This window comes from Hypomesus nipponensis, chromosome 13 (assembly GCF_054491055.1).
Source record: "Hypomesus nipponensis isolate SF chromosome 13, ASM5449105v1, whole genome shotgun sequence".
Lineage (NCBI taxonomy): Eukaryota > Metazoa > Chordata > Actinopteri > Osmeriformes > Osmeridae > Hypomesus > Hypomesus nipponensis.
Genome location: NC_140373.1, coordinates 18,519,128 through 18,537,084, shown reverse-complemented (window position 1 = coordinate 18,537,084; position 17,957 = coordinate 18,519,128). Strand labels below are relative to the sequence as shown.

General features: G+C 42.7%; 1 protein-coding gene across 5 annotated transcripts in view; it reads right to left on the bottom strand.

Moving 5' to 3' along the window:
* The window catches only part of smarcd2 (SWI/SNF related BAF chromatin remodeling complex subunit D2), an 83,352-nt gene that overhangs the window by 39,510 nt on the left and 25,885 nt on the right, over window positions 1–17,957 (bottom strand). For 4 of the 5 annotated variants that reach the window (XM_084669803.1, XM_084669807.1, XM_084669806.1 and 1 more), the window contains exons 5-11: window positions 14,286–14,405; window positions 4,309–4,404; window positions 4,095–4,196; window positions 3,710–3,871; window positions 3,266–3,363; window positions 2,996–3,131; window positions 1,805–1,927 (exon numbers count right to left, since the gene is read on the bottom strand). In XM_084669803.1, the coding sequence (XP_084525929.1) occupies window positions 1,805–1,927; window positions 2,996–3,131; window positions 3,266–3,363; window positions 3,710–3,871; window positions 4,095–4,196; window positions 4,309–4,404; window positions 14,286–14,405 (837 nt within the window). The remainder of the gene's footprint in view (window positions 1–1,804; window positions 1,928–2,995; window positions 3,132–3,265; window positions 3,364–3,709; window positions 3,872–4,094; window positions 4,197–4,308; window positions 4,405–14,285; window positions 14,406–17,957) is intronic. The other variant, XM_084669804.1, reaches the window with a different exon arrangement.

Below are 17,957 nucleotides of genomic sequence, written 5' to 3'. Positions count from 1 at the left end.
TGTGCCAAATTCGAAAATTTATGACCAGGGATTTTTTTAGATATTGGGGCGCAAGGAGAAGAGAATAATAACAAAAACAATCGGTTCTCCTACCGGAGGAACCCTAATAATAATACTAACAAAAACAATATGTTTCCTCCTACCAAAGGAGTCAAGCGGCTGAGCAGTTAGGTAATGGGGCTAGTCATCTGAAGGTTGCCAGTTTGATTCCCAGCCATGCCAAATTACGTTGTGTCCTTGGGCAAGGCATTTCACCCTACTTGCCTTGGGGGAATGTCCCTGTACTTACAGTAAGTTGCTCTGGATAAGAGCGTCTGCTAAATCAGTGGTTTTCAAACTTTTCTTTTGGCGACCCACATTTTCAAAGTTACAAACCATCGCAATCCTAATGATATAAAAACTGGTGTTTGCAACTTTACAATTTCCCCATGTTATTATTTATTTGTTCAAGTTTTAACAAAATAATTCGTTCTAATTGTCATCAGTAATAATATACGCCACCACAGCTGCCCTGCTAATGCATTCAAAGTCTGTGTTCGATGTGATGCTAGTTTGGAAAGAAAGATAGGTACTTCCAGACTTAATGCGAGCAACATTTTTGACCTTTCTTTGAGCGCAAAATAGTTTTTTGAGCTTTATGTAAAATAAACATCCATTTTTTCCATTGGTAAAACCTTGTCAAGTGAAAGTGATATATTTTTGTCTCCATTTCTCAGCCCCACCCTTACATTTCTTAGCCTGGTTTTCCATCGTTATTCTTTTCCTGGTGCTCCCAATGGCCTATACTGCGGGGCTGTGAAGGTGGATTTTAAATTCTCGTGCTGTCAGTGGATGCCGCAGCACCCCTAGTTCCCGCGGCCATGCATATGTATGTATTTATTTAAACAAGTGTTTAAATAACTAAATAACTAAAATAATAACTAAATAACTAAATAACTAAAATAATAAATAAATATTAGGTCGTTGCCCCCGCGACCCGATCCCCGGACAAGCGGAAGATGACGAGACGAGACGAGATAAATAAATATGTTTTTGGTTGGACTAGGACCTCTGTTGACGTGTCTGGCTCTGGCACAAGCATTCTTTTAGTACCTTTCTGAAGCCAGGCTAACATAACGACTTACAAACTTCGAAACTCAACACCCTTTTTCGATTTCTAGGTTTTCTGCAGTGAAAAATCTGTTACGCACTTATGCAAACATCAGACAGCTTTGTGGACTAGCGTCCTTGGAGAAGCAAACTTCTGATAGGGTGGGTCAACTGCTTGCCTTTACATGATTCGTCAAGATCTGAGGTAAGTCACGTAGTGATAGGGTCATTGCCAATCTCTCTGACGCTGACGCTTTCTCTGTCAGTGGTAGAGTACCGGGCCGGCTACATGAGAGAAGTAGCAGTACGCAAGCAAAAGTGCCGGTACGCTTAAAAGTAAAATGTATAAATGCCGGTACTGCGTACCAGTGAGTACCGGCCCACTTCGAGCACTGCCCATGACAAAATCATTGTGAAAACATATTTGCAGACCCAATTTTCATCCCCCAGACTTTGAAAAACACTGTGCTAACTGACTAAATGCAAATGTAAATCACCAGCAGTAAAACATGTGGTAGTACTAGTATTGAAGTACAAGAAGAAAGACAGTTGCAAGCCTTTAGAGTTATGTAAGGCTTTGGATGGGACAGTTAGGCCCTATATTTGTGGCGACAACAACTGTGCACAGGGGGACCTAAATTCCTGGTGGCGCCCATGGATATATCTGAAGTCTGTAACTGGAACATATGCATGGATAATATGAGTCAAGAAGTACCTTAAGGTCTCGGCTTTGGGACTTGAGCCAATCCTGGATGAAGTCTTGGGGGTTGTTACTGAAGCTCAACATGAAGTCTCTCTGAGTCTTCAGATGGTTGATAGATTCTATGGTTTCATGGATCTGTGAGGTGTTGAGTGAGACCAAATTCAGACATTGTGAGACCAAATTCAGACACCTCTTTTGTATTTTTTTAAAATTTGAACAGTTCAACGACCTCAGTGTGATATATACATAAACTATTAACCAATTAACATGGGACATTATTGAAATGAAATTTATTGAAAAAACTTTGGGCCACATTTTTCATCTTGGACTACAATGAAAAGACTGAGTAGTGTCCATTTAACGTCTTACTACATTATTATGTACTATACTTATATTACTATACTTATTACAGAAGGACAGAGCTTTGTGGTACTTAAACTTTTTGAGGGAATATACTTCCTGCAATATTTTGCACCAAAACAAAGATGGACGCCACAGCTCGCAATCACTGTTGTTTATGTATTTTAATTTTAATAGCGTGCTGACATTATTCAAACCTTCATAAGTTTACCACAACTCCTAACATTGATCCTTTTTCCATAGTCCACACTTGCCGACTAGTCCATTTCTTGCATTGTGCGTTTCTTGCCTCAAACTGTTTCAGTTTTTCCCTTGGGTTTTAAAACTAAGTTCAGTATGTTTACTCTGGAATTATTGGCAACCCTGATAAATATGACTAAAAAGGGTTATAAAAAATTTACATTTTAGTGATTGAGCTCACCTCATTTCACCCTGAGAAAATGTAAACAATCGAAAAATCTAAACTCCCTTTGCAAACGAAGTGCATAACATCAAGTGAAGAGCCCTGATCAAATTAATTGTGACCTAGCTAACTGGGATTGATTCTTGCACTCACACACACACATTTATCATTACAGAATGATTACCCTGGACTACCGTAAATCATTCTAATAACAAATTGTTCCCAAATCTGACAATTAAAATCATGTAGTGTGGTCCTAGTTTGAGGCAAATCCAGTTAAGTGTGTGGTAAACTGTAAGTCTTCAATAATTTCAATGAAAGAACCAATGTAATGGACCTAGCCTGGAAAGAAAAGGCTAGTTTATCTGGATTTGTCAATGCCAAAGTTTAAATAAAGCGGACTTTGACATCACTGTAGTGGTTGGCTTAATCAACTGTACCTTCATCTCAAGAGCAGCAAACTCCTGCTGATTAGTTGCAGAGGACAGAAAGCTGTTCATCTGAACTTTGAGCGGGTCGTCCACCTCCACGTCAATGTCATAGCATGCGGTCTTCTTGAGGTCATTAGGGTCAACACTAGGCAATAGTGAGAATTTGGCAGAAAAGTACCAATCATTTGATTTTGAAAATTTCTTCCAAAATCACAACCACCATGTAATGTTGATGTATTGACAAACTTGGAATACGCACACATGTGCCCATGGACAAACCTGATGACATGATGGATGATTATGGGGTCAGGATGCTGCAGTAGCCCAGCCAGCTTCATGGGAATCTCAGTAAATCTCAGACGAGGACAGACAAAAATCTAAAGGGCCATCAGAAAAACCATCGAATGATCACCACAACCCTAGACCTACCTACACCTATGCACAAACAATATTACCTTTGTATTCTATGGAAATCAACCATCAATCCCTCTATAATTGCACCCATTGTGTTGTTTCTTGGGGCTAATCAGATCACTTCCTAATAAAGAGGCAATGCTAATACAAGTAATTTTCTGTATTTACAGTAAGAGGAGCATATTAAACACAACAAATTAATGTGAAGTACTGACAGCACAAACTTCATTGTTTGACAAAAACTAAGATTCAGGAACACATTCTAATACACAATTGTTTTCTGCCTGGTTGCATGTCTCATGTTGGTACCTGTCTCAAATAGCGGTTGCAGTTAATGTACTCCTTCTCCTGGCTGTCCTGCAGCTGGTTGACCTTGATGTAGAGCCACAGAGCCTGCATGATGCTGGCACGTGTCTGAGTGTGGATGCCTAACAGTCGGGCCAACCTGGGGTCCAGTTTATATTGAGGTGGCTGTACCAGTGGACGAGTTTGAAAAGCAAACAAAGGCTGGCTTCATTTAGCGGGCTTGATCAACATGTTTCATTCAACATTTTCCAACATTAGAGTGGGTGTTATTAATTGCCCTGTTGAGTTTTTCTTAGAATATGAACTCCTGTGTGCCGCTTTCATTTTCGTCTTTAAAAAAAAAATTGCATAATAGCAAGATTCATAAAATGTATAATTAGTTATTTACCTGGTGATCAAGCACGAGGAGTAAAGTGCATTTTACACTTGAATCTCCGGGTCTCTTCACCTGGAAGCCATCAGTTTCCTGGGTGGTAGGCATCCTGTGCCACTGAGACAAAATAATTAAAGTTCAGGCTTGAACAATTAAATTACACAATTGAGCCAATTATAATTTATGCAATTACATATGATCGTGTATATCCTTATCAAGCATGTCATACCTCTACCAAGTGGTTGTCTGGCCCATACAGCTCCTTGTCAAGCTCAATTACCAGACTTTTAAAAAAAGATGAAAACTTCCGTTTTTGCTTTCCAGTCTATCAACAGAAATGTGAAAGATGAGAGAGAAAGAAGTTTACAAGCATTATTTTGTAGTTGAATGGTTTAATGACGTTTAATGACATCTTTTTTTGTCATTTGTACAGAGCATTGTTTATAGAGCTGCAATTATTGGATCTTACAACTTAGACTCATGAATAGAGGTTAGGGAATCGGGATATTAATCAGAAGGTTGCTGGTTCGATTCCAGGCCGTGCAAAATCACGTTGTGTCCTTGGGCAAGGCACTTCACCCTTGTTTCTTTGGAGGAATGTCCCTGTACTTACTGTAAGTCGCTCTGAATAACAGCATCTGCTAAATGACTGAATGTAAAAGTGACGAAAATTATGACTAAATATCGTTGTCAACAAACCTTTACCATGTGGCAAAAATGAGACTAGATGCAACGTAAATGCTGGTCATGTGACGATGAATATAATTAAATGTATAATGCAATATTGTTGACAAATAAAAACGAGACTAAATGTGGTTTACAAAATCAAAAAGAGACAATGTTATAACGTTATTTTGTCTCGTTTAGTTGCGTTATTATTATTAGCCAACTCATGAGCCTGTGGTTAAAGGGGTCATTGATTGCAGAACCGAATTTACGTTGTCACATTGAACAACAACAGTTCAGTGGGTAAAATGGACATACAGTGAACCTCAAAGTCCATTGACACCTCTTTCCTATGTAAATCTCACAATTAAAAAATGTAGTTGTAAAACTGTTCACACACAAAATCACAACAGGGCTTCACCTTTTTCGGCTCTGGTCTGTACCTTTGTCACGCCCCAAAATGTACTGCGCGCTGCTCTGTGCACTCCACAGAAATACGAAGAAAGTTTTTCTAGCATATTGGAAGTGGACTACGCTGGTAAGTGCAGTGCTGTACAGGGAATGCTGACACTTTTCAGAGTCTTCCTAAGGAATCAAACACTCGACGGGCTGTGATGTTTGTCTATGAGAAGATCCCTCTGCAGTTCGACCCTCAATTACATATTTGCTCGAACCATTTCACGAGGACAGTTTTGGATGAAAACCTTGGACAATTTAAAGAAGGATTTGCTAAGCCGCTGTTGCTGTTGAAGGAGAGCCTTGCCACTCCCTACAAAGCCCCATTGTACCGAATTTTGTTGCAGCTCCACCAGAGTTCCACTGAGAGTGATCGCGGTCAAGTGCAAAATGAATGGGAGTCTATGGAGCTAAACGGCTAAATTGGTCTCTTTCGCCTGATTGTCATTGAGATATTGCAGATTTTATTGTAGTTTTTGCATGTTCAACATGGATTACAGGTCAACAGTTGAATGAACGAATTCTTAGGTCCTTTCGATTTCTTACAGGGTAGGTTGTTGTTTCCCACAGGACTGACTACAACCAGAGATCCCGCTTGATGGCTTCCAAGGCAGAACCAGAATGTCAGAGCATTGGCAACATTAGCAACAACATTAGCAAGCCAAAACTCTTTCTAGCATGTGTATTGACTAGGAGAACCTGTCAGCTGTGTTGTCGATGCCTCGAGAGAAAAGTGGAAGTAACCAGAGCTTGCCGTCAAGCAGGAACTCTGGTCGTACAATGTGTATGACGTCAATTACATTTTCAAAGGCTTTTTAGAACAGAAATGCGACTTAAAAAAAATCTAACACACTTTTTTTTTTTTTTGCCTCCCATTTCGAATTCAGAATTCAAATTACTAGACAAAAATTATATCCTGAGAAAAGTGGATTTTTAGGGCTATAGCTCCATAGACCATAGCTCCATTCATTCTGCACTCGACCGTTAGCGCCCTCATATGGAACTTGAGTCGAACTACAACCAGTTCAGAACCCGGAAGTTTCTCGAGAGTGGCAGTTCTCCCTATATTAGACATTCTCTGGTATGATTTTGTCGCTAACAGTTGGCCTATTAGCTAAGCTAACGTCTCCTGCATCTAGCATAGGTAGAAACCTAAATACTGTAGCGACCATGCTCTTGGCACCCAGAATGCACCGCGGCAGGCAGAAACGCTAAGAATTAAAAGATTTTAGCGTAGTTACATAAGCATTGTTTACAATTCTATTGTTGTGTTCGTTCTGTTTTGATGTGTGTAATGTGATAGTCTGTTTTGGATAGGTTGAGTGTTCACCCTGATTGTGAATGTTGGCTAGTTTGAGCGCTATACGAACTGTCCGATGTAAAAATGTGTGTGTGATAATAAAGAGTTAAAAGCAATATTCCTTCTCCATTCTTGTATGTTAGCCGGCGCTACACTGGTGTCAGAAGTGGGATTGTCATGACGACGAAACAAACACTCGAAGAAGAATTATGGAAGATGGAGGAAGACGTTCAGTGGCTGAGGGATGAGCTCCTAACCCTCCAGATGGCAGGAGAAGGCGGCTCATCAACAGCCCGGCCCTGCAAGCGAGGATCGGCGCCGGGAGAGTCTGCCCAACGCCCAACGACCGGACGACGGAATAGCTTGCCAAGGCGCGAGAAGAGCAAAAGAAAATCCGGGGCGGTAGACTCTGCTCCCGTGTAACAACTTGGAAGCATTACTACTTGTACAACTGCACTTAGGAATGCTTGGCTGTACCTGATGTTAGTTTCCTCCAGGTTCACAATGACTCTTATTGAGAGACTTGCTCTTGTTGGTTAGTTATAACGGATTTAAACTTTTGTACTCTTTTACTGTTGATTAATATTTTACTGTTGATTGTTCTTCTACAGGTACACTACAGGTACACTACAGGTACTCTAGCACTTTTTGGGTTTCATGTTGTTTAATTGTAACTTGTTTAACTGCATGCTTTTATATTGTTCTTCCCTCAATGAATATCTCTACTCATTAAAACATACTTTTTCTGTAATTGCGTCTTGGTTGTCTGAAATTTCAATCCAGAATTACAATATACCCGGCTATAAAGGTATTCATCACTGCAGACAAAGTAGGAGGAGGTGTTTCTCTTTACATAAGAAATGACTTATCATATGTAGAAAGAAATGATCTGGAGTTTGAAAATGTTGGGTCGGAAACTCAGTGTATTTTCATTGAATTGTTCTCAAGTGGCGGTAAGGGAGGAAAAATTATTATTGGCTGTGTTTACCGGCCTCCCAATACAGAAAGCAGTTCAATGACCAATTGTCAGATTGCATGAATAAGATTAACAAAGAAAAGAGTACTTGCTATATACTTGGTGATTTTAATATAGACTTACTTAAAACCTCACATTCCCCTTCTGCTGACCATATTAATAACCTTTTTTCCTCCTCATTCTTCCCTCTCTTCCCCATTCTGCCACCTTAATAGATAATATATATGCAAACACACTTCCAACATAATGGCTGGAATCATGGTAACAGACATATCAGATCACTTCCCAATATTTTTTTATCTGTTATATATATCAGATTTTTTTGTTAATGTTGGCCCTACCCTAGAAAACAAAATATCAGTCGTGGCGAACGATCCTCTAGATCAACACACACTTGAATAGTAAACTAACGTTGTTTGAACCACCATCCATTGACAACCTTTTAATTTCATTTAATAGGAAAAATGCTAATATATTCTTAAAGAACCTTCCACTTTTACCAAACTTGCCAATGCGCTAATTTACATATCCCCCTTCTCAGAACCTCTTTTGCCCAAATTCAAGTGTGTCACATTATGGAACGTTCCTCCCCCCTCTCTCAAGAATTTTACTTCCTCTTTTCTGACCTTCAAAAATGATCTTAAAACATACCTGTTAAAAAATCGAACAACCAAACAAAACCCAAGGACAAGCCTAAGACGCCATTCACCATTGGCCAAGAGCTCTGGCAGTTCCGGGTCATGCCGTTTGGCCTCTGCATTGCCCCTGCCACCTTTGAGATGTTAATGGAGCAGGTCCTGACAGATGTTCCCCGGAGCCAGTGTGTGGTCTACCTCGACAACTTGCTGGTCCACGCCACTGACTTTGGGAAGGCCTTGGAGAACCTCCACCAGGTCTTCAAAGAGATCTGGGGATCCGGACTGAGCCTCAGCCCAAAGAAGTGTGACCTCTTGCGGCAAGAAGTTTAAGTATTTGGGCCATGTAGTCAAGGAGGAGGGTGTGGCTACCGACCTGGCAAAGGTGGAAACAGTGAGAAACTGGCCGGTACCTCGACAGGTCGGAGAGGTGCGCACCTTCCTGGGGCTCGCCTTGTACTACAGATGTTTTGTCCAGGGGTTCGCATGCATCGCCAGTCCCCTCCACTGCCTCACCAACAAGGGGCGGGAATTAATGTGGGACGATGATTGTGCGCTGGCATTCGCTCAACTTCGCGCCGCCTTGACGGATGCCCCTGTCTTTGCGCTGTCAGATCCCAAACTTCGATCGTCGATACCAATGCAAGTGATGTGGGGATTGGGGCAGTGCTGTCCCAGGAGGGAGATGGTGGAGAGAGAGCCGTGGCTTACTACAGTCGGGCTTTGAGCCGCCCTGAACATAACTACTGTGTTACCCGGAGAGAACTTCTGGCGGTGGTCTCGGCACTTTATCACTTTCGACCCTACCTCTAAGGTCAGTCCTTTATACTGCAAACTGATCATGCCTCTCTGACCTGGCTGCTCCACTCTAAGGGCCAAAGGGCAGTTAGCCAGGTGGATTAAGGCACTGCAGAGCTACGACATGGAGATGCAGCATCGGGCGGGACGGTTGCACAGCAACGCGGACGCCCTCTCCCGCCGCCCCTGTGAAGAAGCAGACTGCCGTCATTGTCAGCGCCAACAGGAACAGTATCGCCAAACTCCCCGGGTGGCTACAACTCGAACGGATGAGACAGTAGAAGGGTGTCTGTCAGCAGTGAGTGACCTGGAGTGGCTGGCAGTACAAGCAGACAACCCCATGTTAGCTGCGGTGGGACACTGGGTTGAAACTGGACCAAGGCTTACTACTCACAGTGGGCTTCCCTAGCCCGGCGAAACAGACTGCTCTACTGGATTTGGCATGCCCCGGGTCTCGGGGGCAGCACATGGCAGCTATTGGTGCCCAAGAACTGGCGTCTGTGGGTGCTGGGAGCCGTCTACGGTTCTGTGGGAGCAGGCCACTTTGAAATGGCAAAGAGCCTGAACCGACTGCGGCAACGGTTCTACTTGGGTTGGGTGCAGGCAGGACACTAAACTGTTTGTGCATTGTTGTGATGCTCGCACCGCCAGGAAAGGACCCTCCGGGCGGTCACATGCTCCCCTGCAGCAGTACCATGTAGGGGCACCCATGGAACAGAATGGGGTGGACCTTTCCCTACCACTGACGCCGGAAACCGTTATGTCCTGGTGGTAATGGACTACTTTACCAAGTGGCCTGAGGCATATGCAGTCCCCGACCAGAGCGCCATTACAACAGCGAAGAAGCTGGTGTGTGAGATGTTCTGCCGGTTTGGGGCTCCACAAGAGCTTCACAGCGATCATGGACTAAATTTCGAGGCACAGGTGTTCGGAGAGGTGTGTCAGCGGATGGGGGTGAATAAGACCAGGACAACACCCCTCCGCTTTAATAGAACGCTGGTGGGACAACTAGCTATCGTCACCTCCTAACACCAACGCGACTGGGATTGCCACCACCTAGTCGTCCTGTGGGCATACCAATCAGAAGTACAAGAGAGCACCGGGTGCACAGAAGCTGCTTTAATGTTCGGGGGAGAGCTGCGGATTCCGGTAGACCTTGCTTTTGGAACACCCCCCAACACCGAACTGCCCACCATACCTGGGTACGAGTATCTGCGGGACCTGCAACAGCGCCTGGCTTTGGCGCATGACTATGCTCGACAGCACCAGGCCGAGGCAGGAGTAGGGCAGAAGCAGGGGTATAATAACCGCTGTCAAGGCCGCGCATTCTCATCTGGAGAGAAGGTCTGGGTCTATCAGCCAATACGAAAGAAGGGTGTCTCTCCTAAGATCATGAGCCAGTGGGTGGAACCCTGTGAAGTGTTGGAGAAGATTTCGGATGTAGTGTATCGGGTGAAACTGAACATCAGGAAGCGGATAGTGGTGTTGCATCGGGACCGGTTGGCACCTTACCGTCCCCTGGCTGAACAACATTCTGTTAAGGCCCAGCCCTGCTCACCCGACACAACCTCACCACCACCTAATACCCTGCCCATCCTACCTGACTTGGAAATTGTTGGTGGTGGGCAACAGACTGTGACTCCACGGGCACCAAGACGGAGGGCACAGCTTCCCCCTCACTTTACTGACTTTGTTCTCAGGTAGCATTTTTGTTGCTGTGGACAGGCAACATGCTAGAGGGGGCCATGTAGCAACCATGCTCTTGGCACCCAGAATGCACCGTGGCAGGCCGAAACGCTAAGAATTATAAGGTTTTAAGAATTATAAGGTTTTAGCGTAGTTACTAAGCATTGTTTACAGTTCTATTGTTGTGTTTGTTCTGTTTTGATGAGTGTAATGGGATGATCTGAGTGTTGAGTGTTCACCCTGGTTGTGAATGTTGGCTAGTTTGAGGGCTATACGAACTGTCCGATGTAAAAACGTGTGTGTGATAATAAAGAGTCGAGCAATATTCCTTCTCCATTCTTGTACGCTACGCTATAGACCAGGGGTGGCGAACCTGTGGCTTTCGAGCCGCATGCGGCTATTTGCCTGCTCCTGTGAGGAACGGTTATGCTTTGTATTATGACTTCGTTAGACTTCATCATTAGATCTGAAAGCCGCTGTTGTAGTGCGGGCGTGCAGGTGTGGCTCTTTGCTATGGTGCGTTTTTTGGGGGGCTCTTTATGCTGGACTGGTTAGCCACCCCTGCTATAGACAATCAGTCGCGTCATCAGACCGGAAGTCGCCATATTGGAGGCACTCCGCATCACAACAAAGCACAGGCACTGAAGTATATACCGAATCTCGTCAAGGAAAATTGATACTTATTGCCGTGTTTCAAGTTGTACCAATAGGAAAGATCGAGAAAAACATTTGCAATATTATCGACTTCCAAAAGTTATTAAAAACCAGGGAGAGGAATGTCAGAGATTATCAAAGTAAAGGTTCGCTTGTGGTTGGCAATGCTCAACCAGGATCTACCAGGGAAAAAACACGATTGAGAATCACTTGGCTACACCTTGAGTATCACAATGATATCATACAGTTAAGGTTAGGTTGGTTAAAGACGTTATTGCATTACTTACTTTGGCCTTCACAACACAACGGTCGTTGATAACTTAGTACTGCGTCACACCCATCCACACACCATCTGGCTATAGGCCTCCAAACCTTTGTAGGATTTAAGGTCTTCTGCTGTGTATGGGCTCGGCGAGAAAACCAGGTAGTTGACTATATCGGGATATGCAACTGAATGAAGAATCACCGGGTCGTCACTGATCCAAGAGGGAGCTAATGGTGCGTTCACACTGCAGCGTTTTTTACTGCTCTGCATCGCTGGCCTTCCCACAGTGCACCACGCCCGGGGGCGTGTTAAAGTTAATACAGAGTTGTAGTTCTCTAAGGTCACTGTTGTAGTTTGTGTAAAACGGTGTCATGGACAAATGTAACACACCAGGGACACCGACAACCTCGGCAACCCTGCGCCAGGTATACATTTTTTTGTTAACGTCTCTTTAATCGTACAGAGGCGTATAAAACAAGACTGAGTGCATAGACACACATACGATGAGTTGCTCTTCCATCTTGAAATTGTCAAACCTAGAATTGTTTACCATGACCAACAGTTGCTATGTTACAAGAAACAAGAAACCAACCCGATTGGCCAAAGTTAGCGTTTTCACGCTCCTCATTTACATAAAGTTGAGAAAATCCAACTTTCGACGCCCCGCTCACCTTCCCATAATGCCCTACGCGGGCGTCAACGCCTGGTTTCATTGAAAATGAATGGGAAGCCGACGCCCCGCTCTGCCCAACCCGCTGCAGTGTGAACGCACCGTAACACGAACTCGTAGGGATCTGCACCGCCAATAAATAGTTATATCGAAAAATATCGAAATATCGCGTGTGGTCCAAATCCTTCCCTATATGCTTTTGCATCTTGGACGCGTTTTGATGGGCTTTTCGGTTGTTTGGACATGACTACATTCACTTAAAGTATCCAAAGCGCATAATACTCCATTGGACTCCGTTCAGTTTTTTACACCTCCATAATAGCCGCGCATCCGGGTTACCGCCCCGAACGTGACGTTGGTGAAAACCCTCTATTATTAAGTGACTTTATTTGGTAAGAGTACAGTGCCTTTATTTTGAAGGCCTTGGAACACTCGTGAGTGAGAGAGAGTCAACAAGCTAAAAGCAAACAAACGACAGACAATTTAATGCTCTGACAAAAGTTTAAGATTGTTATAGCTGATGTTAGCGATTGGGGGAAACCTCTAATTCTCTGTGTACAGCATACAACCAACGAGGTATGTTGTTTTGTGTCTGTATTTTGCTTTGGTGAACGTTATTTAGGTTACATGCTGGGCATGTCATTGTATGTTCATATTAAGATAATGTGGTCTTTATTTTCTCGTTATACTGTGGGTTTAGTTCACGGTTGATTTGGATAAGAAGCTTAAAATAAACCTGTAGCAAGAAAGCCACTTGTGTCTGCCAGTGCTTTGGGGGAATGATAGTACACTTTACATGTGCAATAAATACTGTGTTTTAATTTAACCAATTAAATAACCGTTTTCAGATTTTTTTGATGCAGCGTTTAATCGAAGGCAGCGTTTATTTGAGGGCGACGTTTAACTGAAGAAATACTACGGAAACTCAGTTGGAGGTAAAAGGAGGGGGGAACTGTTCAAAGTTGACTGAAGAAACCAAGGAGTTGATAGTGGACTACAGGCGGCTGCAGGGAGAACATGCACCCATTCACATCAGGGGCACGTCTGTGGAGAGAGTCAAAAGTTTCCGATTTCTTTGTATCAATATCAGCGAGGATCTGAGCTGGACACACCATATTGGTGTGGTTACAAGGACAGCGAAACAGAGGCTCTTTTTTCTGCGGCGACTGCGGAAATTTGGCATGGACTGCACTGTACTGACCAATTTTTACCGCTGCACCATTGAGAGCATACTAACTGGTGGAATTACAACATGGTTTGGCAACAGCACTGCCCAAGACAGGAAGACACTACAAAAAGTGGTCAAACCTGCACAGCGTATTACAAGGACTGCATTGCCATCCATTCAGGACCTTTACAGCCAGCGCTGCAGGAGGAAGGCCAAGCGGATCATTTCTGACCCTAGTCATCCCTGCCACAGTCTTTTCTCCCTCCTGCCTTCTGGAAGGCGATACAAGAGTATAAGATCCCGTACCAGCAGATACAGGGATAGTTTTTACCCACATGCCATCAGGATGCTGAACTGTCCTTGAAAAATCTTCTTGCACTACAATTTCTTTCTCTTTTTCCTACCCTTTTTCTCCATTCTCCAGTATTTAATTTATTTATTCTTTAAATTGAACGGACATTGAGCACAAAGAATTTAATTACTGATAAATGCTGTTTATGAGTAAATGATAATAAACTTGAACTTGAAAATTTACAAATGGCTGTTTCAGTTCCTTATTTTGAAGGGAAACTGATCTGTATAGACATCAGGTTGCATGGTGGAAGACAAAGGCCAATTATTTTTTTGAAATTCAAGGACTTGAGGGAATGCTTTAAGGGACTTGAGGCATTTTCTTACAAATTAACATCATCCAAAATACATTTGAAAAGCCTATGGATTCTGTCACACTTTAAATTTAACAAGCAACTTTCAAGAAGGAATATGCACCACAGAGATTTGTACATATATTAACACTCAAATACCTTCGACACAAAATGGCTAATATGGACAACACCATATGCAAGTACTCTGAAACAAAGCAGGTTCTTGCAGGTCACAAGATAACAAAATATTTCAATGGTTAATACTGCTATATTTTCATCAACACTTACATCCTCTAGTAGTTTGCCCTCCATCCTTAGTTCCCAGGATGAAACTTGATCAATTTCTTCACCTTCTGGCTTGCCAGGAGTATAGGTGTTGGATAGGTAAATCCTCAATTTGCGTTTTTGCTGTAGTGGATGGAATTCAGTCATAGAACAAACACCAGACCATGTGAACAGAGCGTCACAGTAACCCTCCTTGGCCATGGCACTTTAAATAACAAATTCAATACAAAAAAGTGGCTAATTAGTTAGCTAGCAAAAGTATTTGAGAAAGGGATTCTGGACAGATGTTCCTCATTCAATTTGAGTGTTGTGTTCCAATATGGGCTCCTATTTTCCGCTGTTTTTTTCTGGGCTGAACTTGCATCTAGAAGTAGCGTTTTAAGTCTATAGAAAGAGCCACACTGGTTTTTCAGATGTTCAAGTTCAAGTATTTTATTGTCAGATGCACAGAACAACACAGGGTCAGACTGGGCACTGAAATTCTTAAGACAAGACAAAGCAAAGCAACCTGGCATAACATAACATAAGTACACAGAACATAGATTACATCTATGATAAGATAAAATATAGTTTACCTCCTAATATACGAATAATATACAATATTCAATACAGTATACAGATGTGTTGTTCTAAGTGAAAATACAGAGCAATATTAGTGCCAGCTCAAATGTAATCTGAATGTTAGGCTGCAACAACAAATCGATTTTTTAATAATAATTTTTATGAATATAAAACCTGAAACAGACAACAGAATATCTTAACAATGTCTGGTATACTTCCACAGCCTTAACTTTTTCAGTTAAGTTTCAAATAAAATGATAGAACATCACAAATCTTTGAAAATAGCTTAATCCTCGCAAATCTTAACTTTTTTCAAAATTATGTCAAAAAATCTTTAATATACACCAGATTTTTCTAATAAAGTCTGGCCTACTTCCACAACCTTTCAATTTACAATAAAGTTTTAAATAAAACTCAAATAAATTGCTCATCCCTGAAAATAGCATTAAATCCACGCCAATATAAATAACTTTTATAAAATTGTGTGCCTGTTTGTGCACATTCAGAAGATTTTTGCACTGTGAATTTGCACTGTCAGCTCTGTTTTTGAATAAAAGGTTGGAAATGAATGTTTTTTTGTTTTTTGATCCGATTCATCGAATAATCGAAAAAAGAATCGACAGATTAATCGATTATTACAATAATCGTTAGTTGCAGCCCTACTGAATGTACTTGTTTTCGATTTTTTTTTATTTTTTTATTTGAACTGTACAAACTGTATTGTATGCTAGATTATGCTATTTGGCAGGTTGAATCTAATGGTTTCAAATCAAATTTCGACATTATATTCGACTTACATGTATTTAATTTTGGTGTAGGCAAATGCAGCCAGCCTTTTCAGTCACAAATGATTTGGTAGTTGACAACACTCTCCCTCTTCCAGAGTGCTCAGTATGAACATATTAGGTAAGCCAATGTAGCCTAACACATTTTTCTCAAACACACAAATCGTTAGCTAGCATATGTGACAGGTGCTGGTATTAGTCCTCATGTACAGTACTGTGCAAAAGTTTTAGGCAGGAGTGAAAAAAATCAAGAAGGCTTTCAAAAATAGACATGTTAATAGTTTATATTTATCAATTAACAAAATAAAAAGTGAGTGAACAGAAGAAAAATATAAATTTACATGTATTCATTTAGAAGATGCTTTTATCCAAAGCGACTTCCAAGAGAGAGCTTTACAAAGTGCATAGGTCACTGATAATAACAACAAGATACCCCCAAAAAATTGCGGGTAGCCAAACAGAGCAACAAGTCTCTAAGCAAGAGTCATTGTGATCCTTGAGGAAACTAACATTGGGACCAGCAAACCATTCCTAAGTACGGTTGTACTCCCGGAACAAGAGCGTCTTGAGCCTTTTCTTGAAGGTGGGGAGACAGTCAGTATCTCTGATGGAGGTGGGGAGTTGATTCCACCTCTGGGGGGCCAGGCAGGAGAAGAGCTTGTGTTGGGACCGGGCGGTCTTGAGCGGTGGGACCACCAGGTGGTTGTCTGAAGAAGACCATAGATGGCGGGTGGGGGTGTAAGGCTGCAGGAGAGACTTGATGTTGTCGGGTCCAGTCCCGTTCACGGCTTGGAAAGTCAGTACCAGGGTCTTGAATCTGATGCGGGCCGTGATGGGTAGCCAGTGGAGGGAGATGAGGAGCGGGGTAACATGGGAGCGTCTGGGTAGATTGTAGACCAGGCGGGCAGCTGCGTTCTGAATCCTCTGAAGAGGGCGGGTTGCGCATGCTGGGAGACCGCGAGCAGCAAGTTGCAGTAGTCCAACTTGGAGAGGACAAGTGCTTGGACTAACAGCTGGGTGGAGTGCTCAGACAGATATCTCCTGATCTTCAGGATGTTGTAGAGGGTGAATCTACATGACCGGGAGACTGCAGCAATGTGAGCTGTGAGGGAGAACTCGTCATCCATGGTAACCCCAAGCTTCCTGGCAGAGGATGAAGGGGTCACCACTGCAGATCCCAGTGTGATTGAGAGATCGTGGGAGATGGAGGGTTTGGCCGGGAGGATGAGAAGTTCTGTTTTGGCGACGTTCAACTGGAGGTGGTGCTTGGTCATCCAATACATGAAATCAATATTTGGTGTAACCACCCTTTGCCTTCAAAACAGCATCAATTCTTCTAGATACTCTTGCAGTCTTTGAAGGAACTCAGCAGGTAGGTTGGCCCAAACATCTTGGAGAACTAACCACACTTCTTCTGTGGTTTTAGTCAACTTCAGTTGCTTTTCTCTCTTCATGTAATCCCAGACAGACTTGATGATATTGAGATCAGGGCTCTGTGGGGGTCATACAATCACTTCCAGGACTCCTTGTTCTTCTTTACGCTGATGATAGTTCTTAATGACTTTCACTGTACGTTTGGGGTTGTTGTCATGCTGCAGAATACATTTTGGGCCAATCAGATTCCTCCCTGATGGTATTGCATGATGGATAAGTATCTGCCTACTTTTCAGCATTGAGGATACCATTAATGCTGACCAAATCCCCAACTCCATTTGCAGAAATTCAGCCCAATGCTTGCAAGGAACCTCCACCATGCTTAACTGTTGCCTGCAGGCATTCATTCGTGTACCGTTCTCCAGCCCAGTGGCGGACAAACTGTCTTCTGTTACAGCCAAATATTTCACATTGTGACTCCAGAGCACCAGCTGCAATTTTTTGCGCAACGTCCTGACGTTGCCCGTTTCTTTGTACTTCCTCAAAAGAGCTTGGACAGCAAATCTGGAAACCCCTGTCTGCCTTGAAATTTCTGCCTGTGAGAGACCTTGCTGATGCAATATAACTACCTTGTGTGTTGTTGCTGTGCTCAGTCTTGCAATGATTTATGACCTTTGAAAATAAACTGTCTTCAGCAACTTCACCTTGTTAGCTGAGTTGGGTGAGTTCCTCACCCAGTTGTATTCCTCCTACACAGCTGTTTCTGTTTCAGTTAGGGATGCACCAAATCCAGATTTTTTGGGTTTGGCCGAATACCGAATCCACTGGTTAAGATTTCTGCCAAACCCGAAACCGAATCCTACTCCCATCCTCAGTCCATTAACACAGTAAACACATAAATGAAGTAAACAACTTCCACAGCAGTGTATTTTTCTTCTTTTTTTTACTACAAAAA